The sequence below is a fragment of the Taeniopygia guttata genome, chromosome 5 (assembly GCF_048771995.1).
Source record: "Taeniopygia guttata chromosome 5, bTaeGut7.mat, whole genome shotgun sequence".
Classification (NCBI taxonomy): domain Eukaryota; kingdom Metazoa; phylum Chordata; class Aves; order Passeriformes; family Estrildidae; genus Taeniopygia; species Taeniopygia guttata.
The window spans coordinates 29,188,948-29,213,208 of record NC_133030.1 but is presented as its reverse complement, the minus strand read 5'-3'; the positions used below and the strand labels follow the sequence as shown (position 1 = coordinate 29,213,208).

General features: G+C 39.8%; 3 protein-coding genes across 6 annotated transcripts in view; 2 read left to right on the top strand and 1 right to left on the bottom strand.

The window, feature by feature from the left end:
* Positions 1-10,228, top strand: part of TTBK2 (tau tubulin kinase 2) — a 76,710-nt gene extending 66,482 nt beyond the window's left edge. For all 4 annotated transcript variants that reach the window (XM_072930024.1, XM_072930025.1, XM_030275492.4 and 1 more), the window contains 2 exons: positions 7,102-8,369; positions 9,346-10,228. In XM_072930024.1, coding sequence (XP_072786125.1) covers positions 7,102-8,369; positions 9,346-9,814 — 1,737 coding nt within the window. In that variant the 3' untranslated portion in view covers positions 9,815-10,228. The remainder of the gene's footprint in view (positions 1-7,101; positions 8,370-9,345) is intronic.
* Positions 10,229-12,008: 1,780 nt separating this feature from the next.
* Positions 12,009-22,720, bottom strand: LOC115495688 (uncharacterized). The gene is made up of 2 exons (XM_030275503.4): positions 22,121-22,720; positions 12,009-21,327 (listed from the first exon to the last, which is right to left on the bottom strand). Exons 1-2 carry the CDS (start codon positions 22,572-22,574, stop codon positions 20,669-20,671), a joined length of 1,113 nt encoding a protein of 370 aa, XP_030131363.1. The 5' UTR covers positions 22,575-22,720; the 3' UTR covers positions 12,009-20,668.
* The window catches only part of CDAN1 (codanin 1), a 31,529-nt gene continuing 29,979 nt past the window's right edge, over positions 22,712-24,261 (top strand). Inside the window, exon 1 of the mRNA XM_030275495.4 lies at positions 22,712-23,005. Coding sequence (XP_030131355.4) covers positions 22,910-23,005 — 96 coding nt within the window. The 5' untranslated portion in view covers positions 22,712-22,909. The remainder of the gene's footprint in view (positions 23,006-24,261) is intronic.

Sequence of the window (24,261 nt, the reverse complement as noted above, 5' to 3'; positions counted from 1 at the left end):
AAAAATTACCTTAATTTTTAAGCATCTCACTGGAATTCAGGGACATATGGAAGAATAAGGTAAGACTTGATGTGTTCAGGGGTTATTTAGAGAAAGAATGCATGTCCCTTATAATTGGTTTTTTAAAATTTTAGCTGTTTCAGGTTTATGAGCTGGGAGTGCACATAATCGTTGTAAATTTTGTTCTTTTTTATTAACTAATTTAGTGTATTTTGCTAGTCTGCAATAGCAAGAGAATGAACATTTACATTGGTTTTCACATTTAACAATCCCTTTTAGACCACAAATAAACAAACACAACCCCAAAGTGTTCTTTTCAAATTTGTCAGTGTTATTAACCTGTCATGTATGGCAGGATTGCTCTAAAACTCAGCTAGTTAACACTCTGGTTTAGAATTTAAAATATCATGAAGGGATACATTAGTCTAAAATCCTCTTCTGAACTTCATTTTAAAGACACAGCACATTATCAAAAATAGACGTGTTCTTGAAAGAAAAGAGGGAAAAGGTTTCTTCTGTTTGGCGAGTCTGTGTTTTTACTGCTGCCATGGCTAAAACCATAGTTTGTCTGTAGAAAACAAGACTCTAATTTCAGATTTTACAGAATTGTTACACGTCTGGTTGCCTATCCTGATGGAAACTATATGGAGTCAGCATGAGGTTTAAGTTAGGTTCTTCCCTGTTTTAATCAAGGCAGAAATTCAAGGAGTTAGTCCAGGTTGTAGCTACAAGAACTGTTTCATACATGGTAGATTTGATTTTTTAAGTAGGGAAAATGTGCAGCTGTTGTACCATCTTGTTCATAACAGGATAATTGTTAATAACTGTTAATTTCTCAATACATTTTACTCTGACTCACATTCTTTTAAGCAACTGGATTTTGTATTGATAATGATGTTTCTAGAAGAATTTTCTTCTATACACTTCTAATGCAAACACGTAAAAATTTTTATTTTTTACTTTTATCCAAGTGTCAGAGGAAATTACTTGATACATAGACATCTAAATGTTACCTTTTCAGAGCAGTCTTTTGTCTGAAGGAAATTCTTCAGGCATACTTTTTTCTCATCTGCCTTCGGTGTAAAGAAGAGCTAAATAGTGCAGCATGTTAAAAAAAATGTGGTAATAGCATCTACATACATTGAGTCAAAAAATCCCAAACACTCAAAAGTTATAATTGTTTTACATGTCTGTGGTTTTTGGCATCAGCAGTGTTTTTATGATTCCCAAAATTTGTAATCACAACTTGCAGTTATTGTTGTCTGTCCTTGAAGTTATAATTTTTTAAAAAATTATTCTTTTAAAATGCCAATCCTTTAGAAAACATGTATGATTTATTGCATTTTTCTAACATCATAGTTTCATTAGCATAAAATAAGTAAAGATGTTTCAGGAAAGCTAAGTGGTCTGCGGGATTTCCCATAGAGAGTTGATTTACTCTGGGGTCAGCAATTGTTTCCATGACGACACTTCATACTATAATAATGTTGAAATAAATAGATGGTTACAGTTCAGAACATAATGACTAATGATTATTTCTCCTGTAATTAAGTTATAATTGATCTAATTAATATAATTAACATTGTGCCTGTAGATAAGTCTACAGTATCATCCAGAAGATAATCTTTATTTTTACCATATTTATTTCTTAAAATATTTGTCTTCATTTATTAAAATGACATATGGTTCTAGTGCAACTGTAATTACAGGGGAAAAAATTCACACCTGAACTGTGCATTGAGGCAAATCAGTATTTTATTTGAAAACAACCATATCTTTGGAAGTCAAAAATACTACAATACTGACCATTTTAATAGCAGTATCACAGGAGTATTATGTGAGTGTTATGAAGTAGTAGTCTGTAAGTGCTTCTGCTTTCTATTTCAGCAGTAAATGTCAAGAATGTTCTTCAATTGGTTTATGCGTTATATAGCAGTAGTTTCAAATTGAGTACTTGTTTTAATCATGTTACCAAATTAATTAGCCACTTATTAGCAGTCAGTCATTCTCTAAAAGGAATCAAAGATACTATTTTTAGAGCAATCAGTATTTGCCCTGTTGGATATTTGAGGATATAGTTTTATCTCAGAACAAAAAAAAAATATCTAATTTTGTCTGATAAATTGTGTAGGAATAACTGAAAAGGGAAGATCAAGAATTCAAAAGTTAAGCCATGGCTAATAAGCCTTAGAGAGAGACTGTACACACAGATCCCTATATTTTTTATCCTCAAAAGCTCCCTATCACATTAGAGAGTTTGGAAACACAGTTGTCCATTTATAGCTCTGGATCTTATTCCATCCTCTTCCCATTTCTTGCAACTTCCACGTAAATCAATGCCAAAATTAGCATTATAGAAGAAAGAATATATCTGAAGAGCTGCGGAGAGCAACATATGTCTCTTTTCAGATAGATATAAAAAATCTTCATATGTTACTTCTCTTTAGTCTAGGATTAGGGCCCTCCACATATGAGTTTTTTACTAAAAAATGATGGTGTCCTGAGGCTCAGCAGTTCCTACAAATGCCTGCAGTGCTTGCAGTACTATATATATGTATGGGGCTATTGATAAGGATTCAGTATCAAAATTTACAATCATCTCTAGTCTAATGTTCCATAACACTGAATTACAGCCATATGTTTCTCCTGTTTATCCCCCTATTAGTCTATTTGTAGAAACAGCCAATATACTTTAGTAAACATAAAATTAATTATCTTTAACTTCCCTGCTGTGAGCTTAATCTGGGAGTGGAATGTAAAAGGTACAAAAGATTACACTCTAGTCAGTAGGAGTGGTAGTAGAAGGTAGGAAGGATTTTGGGAGGTGGGTCTGTTCTGAACAGGAAGCTGTGAGCTGTCTGTCTCCCGGGATATGAAGTGTAGCAGTGGTTTACTTGTGTGAGAATGGCACTGGCAGTAAATTACAGGACAGTGCATTATATACCCATGGCTCTTTCTTACAACCTGCAGTTCAAATTTCTTTGCAGAGGCATAATATTATACAAGGAAATAGAAAGTACGTGATGTAAGTAAAGAAAAGCTCATGAAGTAAAAGGAAGCTGGTGAACTGGAAAGATTTAGGGAGATTTTTTGTCTTGTGAATCAGTTGCAGACTCGTGCTAACATTGGTTTTGTTCCTACTAGCTATAGAGCTAGCCATGCATAAAAAAGAAGCAGGGAAAAGAGAAAAAATGTGGGGGGTTTAATCTCCTGGATACAAAAGCTTCAAGGTTTACTAAGGTAGGAAAGATGTTCTGAAGAGTAAACTGATTAGGTGAAGTGTCTTCATAATGTCCAGTAATATAATGATGATATATTAATACGAAAAATTACAAATAATGAAAGGATTAGCAGGAAACAGATCTGCACACCTTGTCTCTAAGAGGCCCGAAGTCCTGACAGCCCTTGGCATGCAGAAGTATCAGACATCACGAGTGGAATGAAGAAGCTATTGCTGATATTGTACAATAATCCATATTCACACCTTCTTGTCTTTCCGATTTGGCAACTTTGCAGACCTAAACTCAGCATTTCATTCCTCTACAATTAGCTGTATATGTACACAGAGGCATTCATGCACACATATCACTTACTATTGCAACCTGTCAAAGGTTTAAAAGGAGGAAAGTTTATCAGATGCTGTAAAGGACATCTGAGAGATATTTATGTTGTTGTTTTGTTCTTTTTCCTTCTTGACATCTTGACACTGTCTTGCAAAATTTTTTGAAGAAATGCAAGATAATTTCTCATCTTGGTTCAAGTGTGAATTTGAGGAAACATGAAGGAATTAGGAAATTATTTTGGAAATGGCCAAAAGATTCAAGACTGTGGTGGCAGTAATTTAATTCAAATATTTTGTTGTGAAAGGAGAACCTTGAATTCATTGTTCCTTATATTGTCTCAGCCATTTTTAATCATCTGTTGTATCACATAACTCCTGTTGAAGTATGGGAATTGCTATAATCAGTGTTATAAACCAGTTATCATAGTGAGCTGAAAGGTAGGATTTTAAGTTGTATTCCTCTTATTTTATGTCTTAGATGAATAGTAATCTTTGTTCCTTAGGTTCAGTGTTTTACATAATTGACATAATTAACCATTAAAATTTCATGGAATAAAAGAGTATTTAGTGGCACAAGAAATAAAAATATGAGGATCATTTATGACTACCCATTTAAATTTATTGAACATATAGATGAAGTGTCAAGTTGAACGGGGATATAATCTAGTTCTTGTTTATTGAGAAGACTAATAAGAGGTTTATTGACCGTACAAGAATAGAAGTTTTTGTTTGTTAGTGAATAAATATCAAGAACGTGATATATGTGTTGAAAAAGCCTTTTCTGAAAGTATGAATTATTCAGTAGTACCACATCTTTATTGATACTTAGTCGTCTAGTATCCTTTTCTCTATTTGTTCAATATTTCTTTTTCAAAAATAGCTCCTGTCTATTTGATTGTTCAACAAGCTTAGTTTCCTCTTTCTTCAATGTAAGGGTTAAATCTGTATGGCCAAGATGTGCCGGGAAGACTAGAAAATTCCTTCTCCAGATGTGGCAAAGGATATGAAGTCTATTGAAAAATGTAAATTAACTTCATATCAGAGCTGCTTTCTTCTAGCAAAGAATTGACATATGAGAGAGGTGCCACAAGGAGAAGAGAGTTTTAATGTAAATGTATTTGAGCAAAGGAGGATTTATTTGCAATTGCAGTTCTTCTGGAAATATATCAAATAGATAAACACCCTTCTGAAAGCAAATGCCTAAGGTTGTCTCATCTCTGTAAGTTGAGAGGACACCCTGATCATTCAGGGTATCAGAGGACACCCTCTATTCTGAGGGAAGTCATCCTTCAGGTATGTGGATGATAACTCTGGTGTTTTAAACCTGAGTTATTTGGATTGGCAACTAGATTAGCTCATCAAGTGAAAAGTTCAAAAAAGGAAATATTTACATGTCCTTACTTTTGAGTTTCATCTGCAGCCCTGGAGAACAAGGTATTGAAATAAGCTTAAGACAGAGTTCAAGGATAATATTGCATTAAAGTTTCCTGAGCCCACTTTTACCCAGATTGTAGATCAGAATTTTTAAGCAAGCTGGTGATTTTTGTCTCACAGGCCAAAATAAGTTCCTCTGTCATATGAAAGCAAGTCCTTCAATGTAGGCTACCTCAAGCAGTGCTGTCTTAGGACAAGTTCCTACATATGTATGAAAACCTATGGGACAGCTCCCCTGTTTCATAGACCTTTTTTCCTTGTTTTTTTTTTTTTTTTTTTTTTTTTTTCCCTCCAGTTTTATCCAGTTTCCTCTAAGGAGAGAACTCCATAGAGTTATCTGTAAACTGTTTTTTAACACTCAAGGCTTAGGCACTAAATTATCTAATTATGGAAAGGTACTTTTAAAGAAAATTTTATTTCCTCTGTTCTTTCTGTAGCTGAACTGATGTTCTTGGATTCTCTCAGAAGAAATCTTTTGCATTAAGAAACACTTCACTAACTAAAAGGGAAATCATGTTTCTTTCACATGAAAGAACCTGGACTGAGAGTAAGAGGAGATGAGGACTGTTTTGCCCAAACTAAGTAACCTCAGATTTTTCCTCAATGAACCATTTTAATTCAGCAAACATGGATGACTGTATTGGCCCAAGCTTGAAAACAAATAATAAAGGAGACAAAAAGTAGACTCTTACTGCAGTCAGTCTCTTACTCTCTCTGTATGTTTTTTTGTTTTGTTTTGGTTTGGTTTCTACTGAAAGTAGTACCTATGTACTAGCTCTTGCACAAGCCTAGTAAGCTCAGCTCAGCACTGTGTATAATTTCTCTAACAAAGTCAAATAAAATATTTATTATAACATAGCAGAATCCTATCAACACTCCACTAGTTGTCTTTTCTACCGGTAGTGAATGAAGAAAGTGTTTTAACCAAACTCAGACTCCAGCTTCCACTTTCTGTTGAGTAAAGATTGTGTCAGATTGATGAGGCTACATAATAGAAAGAAACACAGAGCTGAACTCCCCGTCCATGTAGAAAAAGATGTAATAGTAGCCCCTTTATTTTGAAATATATTTTTTACTTTTTACACCAACTTACTCCATCAAATATATATAAGCCAGAATGTGAGATATACAAGCTCTTCATGTGAGAGTGCATTTCTCCCATGTCTCCACAGACAAAACTTGTGTATGTGCTGTCTCACCCTCTCACTTCATGATTCTTGCATTTGTGTCTGTGTAGTTGGCTGTCTTCAATTGGGAAGGTGATAAACAACTCCATTTGGGTTTTTTCCCTTTTTGATGGGAACTACAGGAAGTGGGCTTATGCCCTTCAAGTAGAGAGAGATATGAATGCAGGTTTCCCATTTCCTGGACACATTCTCTAACATTTAAGCTGTGTGCCAAAGACAGTGCTCATCATAACTAATTCTTTCTCAGAGGGAATCTGACTTATTGATATATCCAGGTTTTAGGAGTTCTTTACATTTATCTATTGGATCAGACCTGTTAGGGGATTTAGATATGTAAGTATTTACTTTTTGATTGTCTTAATCACCTTAGGTAAGGCGATATCCTAATCAGGTTACTTAGTTAAAATGGGGCATAAGCTTCAGTAGGAAAAGTAATAACTGATACTAGATACTCAGAAAGGTTATTTTTCCAGCTAAAATATATTAAGAGTATGGAATTTCTGAATCTAAATGTCACTGTGTTCTTTGTCTTCTGCATTTGTCTAGAAATATTGTTGTGTACTTGTTAAAGATTTTACACTTAGATACAATTTATTGTAAGAGTATTCAAACTAAAGTAAAAAAATCTGCCTGTTAGGTTGGATTCATTTCCAGGGGGGTTACTTGCTAACTGCAACATTTTCCACTGACATTGTGGTTTTTTTACCCCTTATGCATTTCTGTCTTGGGATGATAGACTATTATTTTTCTAAATATCTACATGTACATTATGAAGTCAGGTATTATTTGAACATTGTGATTCATAGGAATCATTATATAATGTATCTTGAAGATGTGGAACCAAAGCTGCTATTTAAAGGATGTTACTTGTATAACATTCCCAAGTTTCTCACCCTTTTCTTTAATTTTCCAATGCAGATAACAATACCCAGACCTTCAGTGGCATCCACACAGTCTGCTTCAGAGAGCTTTCACTATGGCCACCAGCTGGAGAGAAGAGAGCAGGATGGTCAATCTGTTGAACACACCGTGGAACTTTCATCTCCAAAGGAAAGTTTGCCAGGTTTGGTTGGGACAGAAGATGGACTTCCAGCTTGTGCCAGCAGACCAGATTTGGTACTTAATATTAACCAAGAGGTGCTTGACAGGGGAGGACTTGTCAAAGAATCTCTCAGTCTCCTGGACTGTGACCAAAAGGACCTACCTGAACACAATGGGATACAGGAAGAGAAAGAATTTGGAACTATTCCTGTGGAGGAGGCTGAGGAAGAAGGGCTTCCAGTGGTTTCTGAGGATGCAATTGAAATGCTAAGCAAAGAACAGAATTCTTCTTTGCCAGGAAACTCAAAATCTGCAGAGGAAGAACCTCTAACAAATACTGAAGCAGCTCAAGAATCAAAGTCAAAGCCTGTCTGTTTGGTGCCAAATCAAGATGAAGTTCTGAAGTCAATAGCACCTAAAACATCAGAATTGTCTCCCTCAAGACATAATAACACACATGTTAATAGACAGGCAAACAAAACAGCAACCATTCAGTCAAATGGTTTTCATTCTGATAAGGAGGAAGTCCATAGCCAAGACCTGAAATGCCACCAAGTGGCCCTTACTACTATTTTGCAGCAGGAGAATAAAAAAGAGAAAAATGCTCCCAGAAATGGAGAGTTATTCCACTGCATTTCAGAAAACGAGAATTCTTATCGATCAAAGAAGGACTCTGTTAAATCTTCTTTTGTATTCAGGCAGAGTCGAATCCCAGTTTTAGCACAAGAGATAGACTCAATGTCAGATTCCTCTTCTGTTTCTGCAAAGGAAAAGCTTCTTCTAAAAAAGGCCCATCAGACAGACTTGGTCAAATTACTTATGGAAAAGAGACAGCTCAAATCTTTCCTTGGTGACCTCTCAAGTGCCTCTGATAAGTCACTGGAGGAAAAAATGGCTGCTGCTCCAGTACCATTTTCTGAGGATGATGTCTTAGCTTCATTTTCGAGATTTACACTGGACTCTCATTTCAGCAAGCAGAATGAAGATAGCTCTTTATCTCCAAGCAGCCCTCAGTCCAGAAAAAGCAAAATTCCAAGACCAGTGTCTTGGGCAACCACTGATCAAGTCACCAATTCAAGTTCAGCTCAGTTCTTTCCTCGGCCACCACCAGGAAAACCGCCTATTAGACCTGGGGTAGAAGCTAGGTAATGCAGAGAAAAGAGAAATAGATTTTCAGGTTGAAAATGGATTTGAACTAGACTGCAGTTACTGTGCAGGATGTAATGCTGTAGAAGTTCCACCCTCAAATGCTTTTTAAAAAAATGCTGGGCTTCAATTCTCTGAGAAACCTTACGTTGTTGGAGATTGAATGAGGAGAAGCTGTTACACAAGAATGAGCCTGGTTCAGTGTTAAAACTAATAAATCAATAGCTGTGCATTCAATATTTTGAAACCTGACAATCTACACATTTTATTAAAGTAGGGTCACTTTTCCAGAACTGCTGGTTATTTACAAACCTGTAGAAATTTTTAGAAGCTGTTGTATTTAGCCCCCTTGAAAATTAATCTGTTCTTAATGTAGACATTGTAAATATTTGGAGACTCCAGCCGTCACCATTGAGTCAATTAGTTATGCTCAGATCATGTCTAAGTAAACCAACTAATTAAAGGAGGGCAGAGTGAATTTTAGAAGACCTCCCATTTGCCATGTCTATATGCAGACAACCACAATGTAGTTTTGTCAGTGTCTACATTCCCAAGATAAGGATAATTTTGATAAAGTAGTGTAAAATCCTTTGAAGAAAGTTGCTGTGGGTCTTGTCATCCCTTAAAATAGTGTATGGGAGTGCACTGATGGTGTGCAGGAAAGGATGTACCCCTCCGAAATGGCAATATGCACTGCTCTTCAGTGCACTTCTTCCAACACCACCGGGAAATTCCCATTATCCTGTAAACACTGAGGTTGCTTATGTGAGTGAGTTTATGTAAATATAAATACTGTGTTGATCTGAACGACACAGAAGGCAAAGCCTAGATCCAAACACCTCTACCTAGCAGTAGAGTTCCACATATCTGTCCAGCAATGCAAGCTGCTCCTTAGTTTCTAGTGATACAAAGTTTCTATTTGAATTTTAGTGAATAGGTGAAAATAGAAATAATCTTTCTTTGTTTCTTCTTAAGGTTGCGCAGATACAGAGTCCTAGGCAGTAGCAACTCGGACTCGGATCTTATCTCTCGTCTGGCTCAAATCCTGCAGAATGGATCTCAAAGACCAAGGAGTTCTACCCAGTGTAAAAGTCCGGGATCTCCTCACAGTCCAAAAACGCCACCCAAGAGCCCAGTCATCCCCCGCCGCAGTCCCAGTGCTTCCCCTAGGAGCTCTTCTTTACCCCGTACTGCCAGTTCTTCTCCGTCCCGGGCTGGGAGATCCCATCACGATCAGAGGAGTTCATCCCCACATTTTGGGAGGAGTAAATCGCCTCCTAGCCATTCAGGCTCTTCATCTTCTAGGAGATCCTGCCAACAAGAGCACTGCTGCAACAAAACAAGCAAGAATGGTCTGAAAGGATCTGGCAGTTCTTTCCACCATTCCCCAAACACTAAGACTTCCACAGGAAAGAGCAAATCAACTACTAAGCTTAGCAGATAGGAACTGGGTCTTGACAGGTATAAAGTCTCCTCCTAAATCTGATGCATGTTGTGTCTGTGTACTGTGTATTTAAAAAAATAATCAAAAAAGGTATATTAAAAAAAAGGTGTTGAAGCTGCACATTTTAAAGAAAGTAGCCATTGTAAACTATTCATGAGAAAGCATTCTGTGTAAATAAGTGTCCAGGCTTTGCCTTAGAGCAGGCAGCAAGCAGATCCACAAGATGGGAAGTAGAGGCCAGGGTAAGAATGGCTGGGTAGTCAAAGAGGTGCAATGTATTTAGAGTGGAAAAAGTATTTTAAAGGTGAGTGTTTTAAAGTGGTATTAATCTCAATGAGTTTAGTTTCCCTAGTTAGAAGATTTGGCCAATTATTTAAGGCCTTGCATACTCGAGGAGTATGTAAGAAAGCCTGAAACAGTGACAAAATTACCATTACCAAAATGATGTCACTACTCGGGAGATAAATACTGTTCAAGCATTTCTTTGCAGTTTTAAAAAAGCACACACTTTAGAAGATGATATTTCTACCTTATAAATTTCTTCCATTTTGAGATGCTCTCTGAGTCACTGAGTGCTTATTTTGTCCCCTATAATGGCACAGATTTCTTACCTAAGTATCATATACCTTACCCCTTCTTGACACTGATGAAATTTTAAAAATTAATATTTGACAAGATGTTTTTGTACCAATACTATTTAGAAATTTGTTTAGCCGTAATTAGGATCCAAGAAGCCTATTCTCAGTTCTATATAATACAGTTTTCTGGGAGTCATAGGAGGGTTCTTCAAACCATGTTTGGTAGGATTTGGAAAAGCATTCCTTCCTAGGAAATAAGAGAAAGGAGCAGATGTGTGCCCTTCACTGGATGTTGCAGATTTACAGTAAAATGCAATAGAAGTTAGAAAATAAGAACCTTTCTTTACCTTCTTAATTCAACTAAACAAAGAACCTTTGTTATTGCTTGCTGACTTTTGTTTTTCCATTAGTTATGGATCACTTAAACAACAGTTTAAATTCTTACAATGCAGAGATGATTGCCAATCAAGTTTTGGGTTTTTGATAATTTGTTTTCTAAAATCATGAAAGATGAAACAGAGATGAGGAAATTGTCTACTTTATGAACTTGATAGGTTAGGGGTGACGGAATATACTTAACGCCCTTACAAAATCTGGGTAAGAATATTAATCATCAAAGCAAAAGATATGGAAAGAAATCTGAGATATTGTTATATTGGATTCTTGTAATTCAGTTTGCCAAATGTGTTTTTGATAGCCAAGCTTTGTTGACTCTCACTGAAGTCCATGGTGTTTAATTCCTCCAGCTTTATTAGTAGTTACTTAGTAACATCTTGTGCTCTGCAGCAACCCTGCAGGGAATGAAAGGTACACAGCACCTTTTGCTGTATTCAGAAAAGCATAGTGGGTCAGAATAGAGACAGACAAGAACACAAGCCTGAGAAAGATGCAGCCAGCTCTCCTCTGTAATGATTCCTGTTGTGGGGACTCTGGATGCATAGGAGACTTGTCAGTTACTGATCTGCTTGCTGTAGTCATATGCCTCTCCAGCCAGCATCTGTGTTTTTTTATTTAACCTCTGCCAAATGAATACTTTTGGATTTAAAAGGGAATATTTTGTCTCTGAGCTAACACATTCTAATGCTGCATTAAAGCTGCCCTAGAGCTGCACTGAATTTCACTTGCTTTGTAAGACTATGTTGATTTTTTTCTTCTCTTAGTATGTATATTGTTTCCCATATGTAATGTAGCACAGTGTGGAACCTTAATTTCATTCAGGTTTCAAGCACTACAGATGAATGCAATAGGTAGGGTATACCTGCTTTTCCTGAAGAAACTGTACCATTGCATAGTCCTATTCCTTTGTATTATATTGTATAATAGGTGCTATACCAATAATTGCATGTCCTCATGGTAAATTATATAATATAAATATTTATATATACATATATGTATATGCTTATATAAACTCATTCTTTCTCATTTTTCATTTGTAACTTATGGACCACAAATAATCCAGTTCCCTTTCTTTTAGTTCTTGTATACTTACCTCTTCTATTCTCACCCGCACCCCTGCCAAAAAAATCCAGAATGCACAAAGTCTAATAGCCTTTATACCTTGGTACAAAATTGAAGAACTGCTGATTTCTCAACCAGCCAGTGTTTTGTGTTGCAGCTTGTTTTTTGGTTTTTTTTAATTTCTAATTTCATGTGCACAGTTGCATATGGAACAAGAACAAAGACTCAAAAGTTATTTCTATTTTTTATTACAAATAGGTCTTACTCATTTTTATTTCATGATGTTGAGTTCTTATTGTGAATACTTGTCATATAGGAACACTGACAGTCTATGAATACCTAATGGATTAGTGTGACAACAACAAATTTCATCTTTTCCTTCCTGTTTTCTACATGTTTCTTTATGGTATACCATAAAACATAATTTAGACACATTGTGATGTTTTTGTCCTGGGCACTTGCTGGAATTATTTGTTAAGGTGGTGTGGCAGCCCATGATTATTTTTCCTTATTTCTGAAAAGCATTTATTATCATCATGTAAGTTTATTCCTACATTACATTGTCAGTTTTCATAAGTACTAACTTTATGCATCATTGCCTGAAAATGCTGAAGTTGAGGTGTTTGTATTTTCTCTCTAGTGTAACAGGATCCAGAAACAGTAAAAAGTGAGAAAGCATATAACACCTCTTTTATGTTGTCTTCAAAGTACAGGCTTGTCCATTGTTAGACATTACTATGTAAAATAAACCAATGCTGTAGAAATTCACTTGTACTTGAACTACTTGCCAATGTAAAAATAGTAAACTATGCCAAAAAGAAAAAGAGAAATCAGTTGTGATTGATGACACAGGCTTCTTTTGGTGACGAAAAAGGTAGAAGGACTATATTCCCTCAGTTGCTTCTTTGCTGTAGATTCAACAGGATCTAAGGAGAAAATTATGAAGATGTGAATGGAGGAGCAATTGTGAATAACTTAGCTTGAACTACCTGCTCTTCTTGAGTTTTTTGTTGCTTGATACCCTTCTCCCAAAAGTTTACAGAAATGCTTACTGTAGTCCAACATAGCAAACAGTTAATGTTATTAAGTAATGGTCAGCTGATCAACTCATACATAAATATTAGCTTAGTATTTCTAGAGGACCTATGTAATAATTAAGGACTCTGTAAACCTCAGTATTTGAATGTGGAAATGGCTCTGCAGAAAGCCACCAATGTACACATGTGTGACCCTTGTGCAGAGTGTGTGTGAATAGTTTTGGCAGGTTATCTGCAACACATTTTCAGGGACGGGGAAGATTTTTCTCCAGTGTACAAAATGACTGCCGTTACTCTGCATAGCACACAGCAGTTTATATAGGAATATTAGCTGGGAAACAATAAAATTCGAAGAGTTGTTGCTTTGTGTTCTTCAAGCCTCCATTTCTTTGGAGGGCAGTGCAATGGAGCCATGACATGTAGCAGGTGCAGATGCTGCACGCTAATTTCCTCTTTATGGTGTATCCTGTGTTGTGGCCAGCACTTTGGAGCATTTTTTAGAGAAACTGAGGTATGAAGTCTTCAAACTAAAATAGAACTTGAAATCACCAAACGTTTAACACACTTTTGTGCTACAATATTGCATGGTAAAATCAATCTAAGTTACAATCTCAAAAATCAATATTAATTAACCTCTTTATTAATTGCAAATGCCAGTTACTACTTAGGTAAAACCCTGCTAGAATAATAGAAAGTGTGATACAGTAGAGCAATGTTGGCAAGTTGTATGATGCTAAGCACCTATCTACGCCTTCAGCAGGATCAGTAAGCGTAGAAAATTTCACTGCTCAAAGGCAGGAGCAAGATGAGGTCTTAACTGCTAGTTCTATATAATTATATAGGAGGCAAAGCCCTGCAGAGTGACACAAGGCATTCATTACAGCCACCAGCCACATCCTGTCTTGGGAAATCTGGACATATTCTTAACTTGAAGTCTGCATGTTTGAGATCAAGCTTTCTTGCATACCTCACTAAAGTCTTGATGTATAAGAAAGGATTTGGTCCTATATATTTAAAAATAGCTTGAAATATTTTTCATCTGAAAAAGACTTGCTGGAGCTCTATCATTTATGATTTGTAGTATTATGGTAATAACTATTGCTGGGAAAACACAAAATTTTGATTTTATATATATATATATAAATACACATTTGTACTTAAGTGTATCTACATATACACTTATATAGATACTGTATATTATATAGAAATATATATATACATACATACATATGTGTGTATATACATATAGATAGGAAGAGTCTCAGCTATTCCATCCTGTTCACTGGAATTAATTTGCCAGAGTGAGCCAAGACCTGTATTACTTTGATTTACTCTGGTCTCCTTTTAATCTACTGTAATGTCCCTATGCCCTAATTCTGATTCTGTGTCTTTTTCATATTACAAGGCCTCATCCCATAGTCCTACTTGGGCAAAACTCCCATAAGTCCTTCTTATTGCAGTAATATTTATGCAATTGTTGACTGTAATGCTTCTAAAAACAATTTTTCTTTTTCTCTTTGATGAGAATGTAGATAAAGCCAGATTTACAGTAAAGTCTTTTTCCTGTAAGCAGAATTTTTCTGTAATGAATTGAACATTTTTATGGAACACTTAGAGGCATAAATTCTGGTAAGAAGAATGTGATTATTCCAATTTCTTAAAAAGGTCTAATGGAAAATTAATGATATGTGCCTCCAATTTTTATATATATCTTAAATGAGAGAGTAGTATTCTGAAAAGGAATAGGAGAATAAAAGAGAGCTCAATGTCAAACTCTTTCTCATGACAGGCCTATAATATGTGGATTTTTTCATGCAGGACTGATGCTGTGAGGTGACAAGAGCCATGTCTGTCTTGTCATTCTCAGTGAGTCAGGGTCTGCTTAGGTTAACACCAAGATTGATGCGGTACATTCTCTGTGTGCTTTTCCACTTTTAGGAATGGTCAGAGAACTGTTGGCTAGATAAAGGCCTTGATTTTTATCCTTGATTCCTCTGTTCAGCTGGTGAAAACTTTGGATGCTCGTTGGATGGTGAACATGGCAGTGCTAGGTTAGCAGTTGAACTTGGATCTCGGGGGTGTTTTCCAACCTTGATGATTCTATGATTCTTCTTTCTGAAATTTATAGAACAGGGCATAATATTTTTATTCAAATTCTTTTAGCTAATCAAGTAGGCAGTGAACTGATGGGGTTTGTTTGCTGTTTTGCTTTTGGCTCAAATGTCTTTGGTTGTAATTAGTACCATTTTTGGTTACCAGGAATGCTGGTAAAAGGAAGTGAGGTTCAATGTTTTGACTACATGCATAGGTCATACATTTCTTAGCTAATCAAATTGCATAAACATGCACCTCACATAAGAATACCTCACCTGTCTGCTTGAAGCCAGTCTTCCTTTTCCCTACACATAGTTAATATTTGTGAAAGAGATCAGCTTGGATTACATAATAATTGTCAGGAATTATCTTACACTATTGTCAAATGCCAAAAAGTTTTATCATTTATTTTTATATGGTTTAAATAATCAGGCTTTTGAATATATATCTTAAAGAAGGGGTTTTTGTTTGGTTGGGTTTTTTAAGGAAAAATGTACTGAAGTCCATTGTTTCAAAGACTGATGTATTAACTTTGCAATGACTCTTGCCAATCAGGTTTGAACAGGTAGGCTGATTTTACTCTCCATTGATGATAACACATTGTCTCTCAACAATAATAATGACAAACCCAAATGCTATGCTCTTGCTTCTCCTCTACATGAAGAGCTTGGACCCCTGGGAGTTCTTGCTGTTCTTGTGTAGGTGCAACTTCATTAAAATCGGTATAGGGTCCTGTTTTGTTTAGGCTTTTTCTCCTGATTAGGGACTGAAAAGAGAAAATCACTCTATAAATGTCAAATTAGCTGTTACTGTATTTTAAATTGGAAAATTCTTATTTTTTTATTGTTGTTATTATTATGACATGACATGACATGCCTCTGGATCTCTCTTTTTCTGTCAGAATTACTGTTGAGGACCAGCTTTGGCCAAGAGTACAATGTGGTTTCTTTTAAAACAATACCACAAGTGGGCTGCTTATGTGAGGCCCTCATCATCCACAAGTGTCTGTGGGAATTCAGCTGGAATTAATTTGATGTTTGTTTTGAGATCACTTGATCTTTGACCTTTTATGTAAAAGGCCAATGGTGACAGCGGAACAGCTTGCTCCGAAAGATGCAATGTAATTAATTTGGTCTGCCTGGCTTCAAATCCTTTGAAACCCGTATCTGCTGTATGGCAAGCAAGATCATAAAGGTTTGATGCAAAGTGAAGTAGGATTTTTTTGGACAATTTCACATCTTTTTCCTCTGACTGGAGATCTGGATTTGTTGCCAAGCAGCCTTCTCTGTATCCTCTTTACTTTCATTGGCTAGAAAACAAGATTGGAAATTCTTTCCCAGCTTTTAACTTTCTTTTCTATAGAGTCAGCCTGGACTCAAATTGCAGTGCTTGTGCTAACAGATGCCAATTTTAAAATGCTTTACTATGAATATCCAAACTAGTAAATTAAAGAAATCACCAGCAATGCCTTCAGACAAGTACTGACTTTTTGAAGTGGCCAACCAATGGCTGCTAATCTAAAATCTCTGGGCAATAACACAAAGAATTAAATCTGTGTATTAATTAAAAATACAATGTTGACAACCCCATAAGAAATCAAGTACTCAATAGTAAAGTCTGCGGCATAATTATATTAAGTGGAAAGTAGTTCTGAGATTGTGTTTTACCATTGATGAAGACAAATCTTGAGTCCTTCAAATTCTCTTACTCAGTAATTGCAACTCTCTTCCCCTCCTTGGAAATCCTGTAAAACATTCTTTTCATTTAAGTTTGCTCAGGCACCCAAGAGCATAAAGAGTTAATGCCCTTGTAATGGTCATTTGTACATAAAGTTGTAATTATTTATTTTCTCATTTGTACCATATCAAGGCTTTGTACAATGTTTAAGTTTTGTTTTCAAATTATTTTGTATTTTATTTTTATAAACTGGTTCTAAATAAAATATTCATTCAGCATGCAAAACTTCAATTCTTGATTGTGTTTGTATAATGTTTCATTAACTTATAAAGCTTTAGCTGAAATATTTTTCAGTGTTTTCAGGTTTTTTTACTGTTGTAACCCTGTAATTTAAATGGATAAAGTGCTTTGGCAGTGATTACTTTTTTCCTCTGTTTCAAGAAAGTAAAAAGGATGTGTGTGTTGGTACTACTGCAACATGAATCAGATGTTCATATTGCAAATTGAAATGATTGTATCAATGGAAGTTTAACTGATTTAGTAGGTTTATGTGTTGTATAACTACAGAAAAATCCAAATGGGCCTCCTCAGAAACCTGACTTTCTATTTGTTCTTATCCCTTCTGTCTGTGTTCATCTAAACAATAAATGATTGGCACAGCCAGATCAGGTCAATTTAAGTAACAATATGGTGGTCCTGAAAAGCCAGCTGCTGATGGCATTTTTCGCTTTAAAATTGTATTTTTTTATTTAGTCAGAGGTCACTATAATTGACTTCTTTTGGGGATAATCAGCTGTCTGCATGTAGTCACTAAGCTTTTACAGCCTCTTGAGGACACTTGTCTCCCTCTGTGCAATAAACTTAAGCAGCAGACAGCAGAGAAATGAATGAATGGAAGTTGTTACTGAATCTGAGTGCTATGGGGAAAATGCAGTTTTCCAGTTGCTACCAGTTGCTCTAGTTTCCTCCAAGACCCTTTTATTTCTCTTTCTAGTAACACTAAGTATAAGTAGAGTGTAAAAGCATCACAACTGATATTTGTGGCTTGTGTGCCTGAATGTCTTGAGTCCTATGCTACCAGAAAATAGTCTACACTTTGCACAGTGGGACAAGTTTTTTAGGGAAGTCCAGAAGAATTGTAGAAAATTCCCTGGATCTCTTTCTCAGTATTACCACTGTTTTGCCATGCATTCAGGCAAATTTAAGCTAGCTTTGCCATTGTTCAAATCATTGGCAGTATTTTCATTAAGCTTCATGACCAGGTCATTAGCTCTTGTCATTTATACAAACAGCCTGGACAGCTCCACAGGAAACAAATTGGGAATTCATTTACTCAGTAACAGTCCAAGAAAATTATGTTTCACCTTTTGTTAAGAGCAGCCAGAAACTTAATGGCATTGCTTCTGGATGTGCATGTGATTTCAGTGCTCCCAACCCAACCATCATTTGATCACAGAAAGGGTGTATAAATAAATAGCAATCAATTGTATTAATTAAGATAAAAATAACGATTTTGCCCACTCTGTAGAGAGAGGTAGCTCAGTTTCCTTCCGTATTTAAAATATGTAAATCTAGAATGTGTCAGAAGTGGAAGAGTGATTTTGATCTGGCTCCAGCATATTTTAGCGGTACAACTGAAACAGGGAAAGATGCAAGGTCAGAACAAACATGCTGTGGTACATTGATGTTGAGGTCTGGTTGTTGCCTAACCACCACAGTGTCTTTTCACATTACTTGGCTTGTCTTCATTCATACAGGAGAGCCAATCTGCCCCTTCTGCTCACAGGATCTTGCTGCACTTCTCTACTCGCACTATAGCTGCCTCTCATGTAAATCAGTACTGGAACATGAGAAAGCAGATACAAGTCACCTCTCCCAAGAAATGCTGTAATATGTGAAATTCAGGTATTAACAGTTGCAAAAAGAATTGAAACAGCAAAAGAAAGATAAGAACTGCCAGCTGCAATCTGGACAAGCTCAAACTGCTGCATTTGCTAATCTACCTGGAATGTCATGGTAGCATGAATTAACTTCTGTGTCCATGAAAACAAAATACAGAAAACCGTGCTCAAGAGAGCCCATCTGTACTGACAGGGGAGAAACAATGCTTCCAACAGGTAAATTTGGAAAGCTTTTGACAACATAGACACAAAATCTGATTTAGAAAGATTAATTCTTTGCCATTCTATAACAGCAATTTCTAAGTACTTGTCACCAATACCATCTTTTGTTAAGGTAACCCTGGAAAAAAGAACGTTCTCTTCTTCAAGGCATTAATCCCAATTAACATTGTGCTGTACATGCATACATTTTAATTTTGTGAGATATTTGCATATGTTACTCCATCTGTGATTCTGAAGGGAAACATTTGCTAACAACTGATTACCCTGTTTTCACATTTTTGTAGGCAGCAGTGACTGGTTTTTGAAGTGCAGATGAGTTAATTCAGTACACCAAAATGGTGTAAGGGTGGAAATGAAGTACATTTTCATACGGTGGTGATCAGTCAAAGCTGACTGCAAAAGTGGCCTACCTTCTGCTATGATTACATACCCTAATTCTTCTGGGAGAGGGGCAATTTAATTGTGATTTTCTATGTTATTTGTATTTGCTAAATTCCTGCAGCAGGAATGTGCAAACTGACTTTAACACTAGAAGCAGCTAGTCATTGCTATAGGCCAAATTTATCTGTAGAGCCTTTTAAAATGTTGGTGATAAATGCTTAAGAAGAGAACCTGTATGATTTTTCAAGTCATTGGACAAAATTTCAGGTGAGAGTGTTTTTGTTTGAACTCTGGTACAGACATCTTACAGATGTAAGAACATTGCACTTCTGCTACTTAGGAATTGTGCAAAGTAGAGTGACTCTAATATATAAACCTGAAACAACTTAAAATAGTGCCAGTGACAATAATTTTCCCTATCTAAATGTAAAGCGGCGATTTTTCTTTTTGGCATGAAGATGAAATGATTATTGCTTGTTTCAGAGGTGACACCAGGTTACATTTTGCTCCAACTCTTCATTATGTTTCTTCTTCCTTGGCTATATAGTTATAAGAAAGGAAATGATAATGAAAGCTTTCTAAACTATGCAGGAGCATTTGTCTGGAATGAAGTGAGCCCCTGCCTCTTGTAATTTAACAGCAATTCTGACTTCCATTTCATGTAAAACAATACAAAGCTTTTTGCTCTCTGTATTTCAAATACTGTGCTATTGATGCCATAAGGCTTACAAAATCAGATGAAGATACAGCCTACATATAACCTATATGTCAGCAACAGGCATCACTCATCCATTCCTCATTTTTCTGTATTTCTCTATTTTAACCATGTGACAAAAAAAGAGACTACCCTGCTAGTGCAGTAAAACACAATGTCTCTGAAGAGAAGGTGCATTTGACAAGCTGGGAATGAACAGCCAAGTGGAACAAAGCTGTATATAACTTCTGAGGAGGACACTCATGTATGCTCCAGTGCTAAACCATTCCTAGAATAAGCAAGTATCTCAAACTCCTCCTGTGATGCCTTGCACAGCTCAGACTTAAAAAAAACTCAACAACAACCAAGCAAACATCCCCAACATAACTATTAGAAAAGAGAAGTATTTAAAAAGCCAGCTACTTCAGAGGCTTGTTTAATCCAAGAACCTAGTAACTTCAGTTAGATAGCTCCTGGTGGTAGCAACTATAATGTTACTTTTTTACCTCACTCTCATGCCTTTTATTTTTCACAAGGTGACATTAAACAAAGGATGATACAGACGAAAGTCTTACTCAAATGTTTGTTTTTTTTAAGAGAGTAAGGGGATAAAGAAAAGAATAAATTTATTAGCCAACTGCATCAGAATTAACTGGAGACTAGCAATTAGTGTTTAATGCCACCTATAGCAAAATGTTTCCCACTGGGAAAAAGATGGGAGGCAAGTCCACTTTGCTCCTTTGAAGTCGCAGGCCAGAGCAGAACATATATCAGCACCCAACAACACAGTCATTTTACATATATTCAAGTTTTTACACATCTGCAAAGCAGAAGTAGTAGCAGCCATTTGGATGTTCTTTCTTAATGGTTCTCAGGGGGGGCCTAGGAAACTCGGAAGGACCTGGTTCTTGTGACATGGAGCTGGAGCTGCAGCTGCTGCTTCTGCTGCTGCTTCCAGCTACCTGTGCTCTAGCTCTGTCCTTAGCAGGGGAGAGCTGGGGGGATCCTGGGCTCAGGTACCCAGCTGTGGTCTGAGTAGAGGCAGTGGCATGTGTGGTTGGGCCAGTGTTGTTTTTCACATAGACATTCTTGATAGCAACAAGTGTATGTGCCATGATGCTGATGCTGTTACTCAGATCTTGCATGCCTTGCTGCAGCAGCCGAAGATTGTGGTTGACACTGTCAAACCCAGACTGGATCACCTGTATTTGGGTCTGCTGAATCTGCAGTAGGTCCTCTTCAGTCATTTCATTTTGGTCTGCCTGGCACCTGCCTTTTGTTTTGGCTTTTACTTTCCCAGAGGAACCACCACTTGATGTCCCCAGAAAAGGCAGTTGTTCTTGACTAGGTGGAACCACTACCATGTCCTCAGAACTTTCTTCTGTCTCCACCACCTTCACTACTATTTCTTCTTTGAGGTTCATCTGCTCAAGACTGGATTGATGAGATGGGCCAGGACTGCCATTAAACCCTAGAAGGAAGGGGGGGGGGGGGGGGGAGGGAAGAAAAGCAAAGTAAAGCCCATGAGAAACTTTATAACCTCAGTGGTGATGTATTTTCTCATCCACTAAGCACCAACATCAGTCCTTGAAACATAGTGTAAGTTTGAGAGTCTTGTTATCTTTGATGGTTTTAGAATACAAATTACCTCAATAGGTGGTAAGAAAACCATAAATATGCATTCAGCAGTTAACCATGTATCTGCATACTACAGCTCCCTTACCACCACAGAAGCCAAGCTTTAGGATCCCAAAGTTCACTGCATGCTCATTTCATGCTCTATCGTGCACGCAGCAAACAGTAAGAGTATTGCTGAAACACTGGATTGCAAGAATCCCTTGGTATTCCAGCGTGCTAGGATAATATCGCTGGCACATACGAAGTTATGTGCTGGCAGCACTTTGTACTGGTTGGACCTGCGTGCTGCCATGGCTTTTTGCATTTGCAAGAATAATTATGGCAACAGTGAAGATCGGTGGCCGGGTCTAACACCTCGCTGATGGGCAGCATCTGCTACGAGACGCTGTTTTTACTCTTAGGTGCTGTTCTTAGGCACTTCTATGACCTAGAGCACGAAGCCTCGCAGTTCTGTGTGCGTATACGTTTCACCTTTCCAAGGGTCCGAACCAGCGCTTTCTGCGGGGCCGGTCCCGCGGTCCCGGCGCGCACGCAGCGGGCGGGCAGCGCCGCTCCCCCGCAGAACGGGGCTCCCGCGGCTGCGCCGGGGGACGCCGGGCGGAGGGTCCGGTCGCTCCCGCACTCACCCATGTCCCCCACGACGGCGCCCGGCAGCTCCAGCGTGTCGATGCCGCCCACGATGGGCACGGCCTCGGCGGGCAGCAGGGAGCCGTAGGGGCGGCGCTGGCGGCGGGCGGGCGGCGCGGCGGCGGGCGGCAGCTCCTCGGGGGCCAGCAGCAGGCCGAGGGCGGGGGGCGGCGGCGGCCCGCAGCCCTGCGAGAGGCGGCACAGCTTGCTGCGGTCGCGGCGCTTCAGGTCCCGCCAGCGCTTCTTCAGGTCCTCCACGTCGCGGGGGCAGGCGGCCACCGGGTTCACCTTGTGCCGGATCAGCTCCCACACCTTCCGCTTCTGGCCCGCGGAGGCGCGGCCGGGTCCCGCCGCGAACAGCAGCTGCTCGTGCTTCAGCACCTGCTCGATCAGCACCTCCGTCTCCGCCTCGTTGAAGTTCGCCTTGCGCCGTTTGGGAGAGTCCTCGGCCATCCTCCGCCGCGGGTGTCGGCGGGGGGCGGGCGAGGAGCCGCGGGGAGGGGGGGACGCCGCTGCCCTTCCCTGCGCCCCGGCCCGCGGGTGCCGCCGCCGCTAGGCCGGGCCCCGAGCCTTGCTGGGGAAGGAAATACCGCGCATGAGAGGAAAAGACGCGCACGGACCGGCGCAGGCGCCCCGCGCCCCGCGTGTTGACATGAGGAGGGGGCGCGGCCCCCGCCCGCCTCCCCGGCGGGAATCCCCGCTCGGCGCCGCCCCCGCGGGAAGGGGGGACACGCCGGGCCCGCCCCCGGCGCGGGTTGTGCGCGTGCTCGGCGGGAGCGGGGCCGGGAATGGCGGCGGTTTTGGAGCTGCTGCTGCAGGAAGAGGTGCCGGTCAGCGCCGTGGTGCGGTGGCTCCGGCACGGTCCCGGCCGCCGCCCGACTGAGGTAACGCGCGCTAAGTCGTCCGCCCGCAGCGCCCTGGGTCTGGCAGGGCCGGGCCCGCAGCCGCGCCGCTCCCCCGGCGCCCTCCGCTGCCGCGGCCGGGGCCGTGCGGGAAAGTTTGTCCGCTCCGCGCTGCTGTGAGGGGCGAAGCCCGCGTGGGTCAGCCCGGGGCCCCGTCAGGCGCCGTTCTGCAGCAGCGGCCGAGCTGCTGTCGAACCGGCGGCGGCACCGCCCCCGGCGCGGGCGGGCTCCGGGCACGGCGGCGGGAAGGCGAGGCCGCCGGCGGGGAGCTGTGCCGGGAGCTGCCCGGCGGGCGTGTGGAACCGCTGGAGTGCGCGGGGCTCAGCCCGCCGCAGCTCCGCGTCCCGCGCCGGGCGGTCTCTGGCGGGCGGCGGCTCCGGGGCGGGAGCGGAGAGGCCCCGCGGGCGCGGGAAGCGCCCGGAGCCCGGGGCGAAGCGCCCGGAGCCCGGGCTGCCGTGTGCCAGCGCAGAGCCCAGCGGGAAGAGGGGTGAGCAGCGCAGCACAGCACAGCTGCTGTCCTGAGGAACGCGGTGGCACTAGGGGTGACGCTTCCCGCATCTTCGTAGGGGAAGGTAGCGGTGAAAGAAGGACGAGGCTGTCAGCACCCGGTGATGGCTTTGTGCAGGCGCCAGCGCGCCTCCCGTCTGGACGCTCGTCCCGCCTGGAGCTTCAGGAGGATCTTTGCGGGCTGGGAGAGGGTGCTTGTTGGCTGGGTTTTGTAACTAACGATTTGAGTTCCTGTGGAAAGAAAATTATTTGTAACTGTAGAAACACTCGGAGTGCTTAAGCTCACATGGAGAATAGCACAGAGAAACAATTGACATTTAGAGCATTTTCTACGTGAGCCCCTCAAATAGTGTTACCTAGTATTAAAATCAAAACTCACTAGTGTCACCCCCATGTGTTAGTTGAGTATTACTGTCATCCTAAACGTGTGGGAAGAATGGACCAGCACTTTTATGTTGTGTGGTATTTCTTCAGCTGTGACTTGCAGAAACAGACCTGTGGACATTATGAAGTTTGAGATCCTGGAAGCTCATTGTGTGGGTGAGGGGTGTGGAGGTCAAAAAGTTTGCCCTTGCAAGGGAATTTCTTGCTGCCTTTTACTGTTCGGAGCAGTGCAGTTGCTTCAGCATGAGAAAGCAAGTGGGAGGTTTGCAGCTGGGAGCAGGTTGTTGTTATCCAGTTATGGAGGAACCAAAGCTTAGTTAACTTGGACAGAGAAAGATGAGTGAAAA

Coding starts and splice junctions, on each gene's coding strand:
- LOC115495688 (XM_030275503.4), bottom strand. CDS start 22,574: ATGGCCGAGGACTCTCCCAAACGGCGCAAGGCGAACTTCAACGAGGCG. Junction 21,328..22,120: donor CGCCGTCGTGGGGGACATGG/GTGAGTGCGGGA, acceptor CCTTCCTTCTAG/GGTTTAATGGCAGTCCTGGC.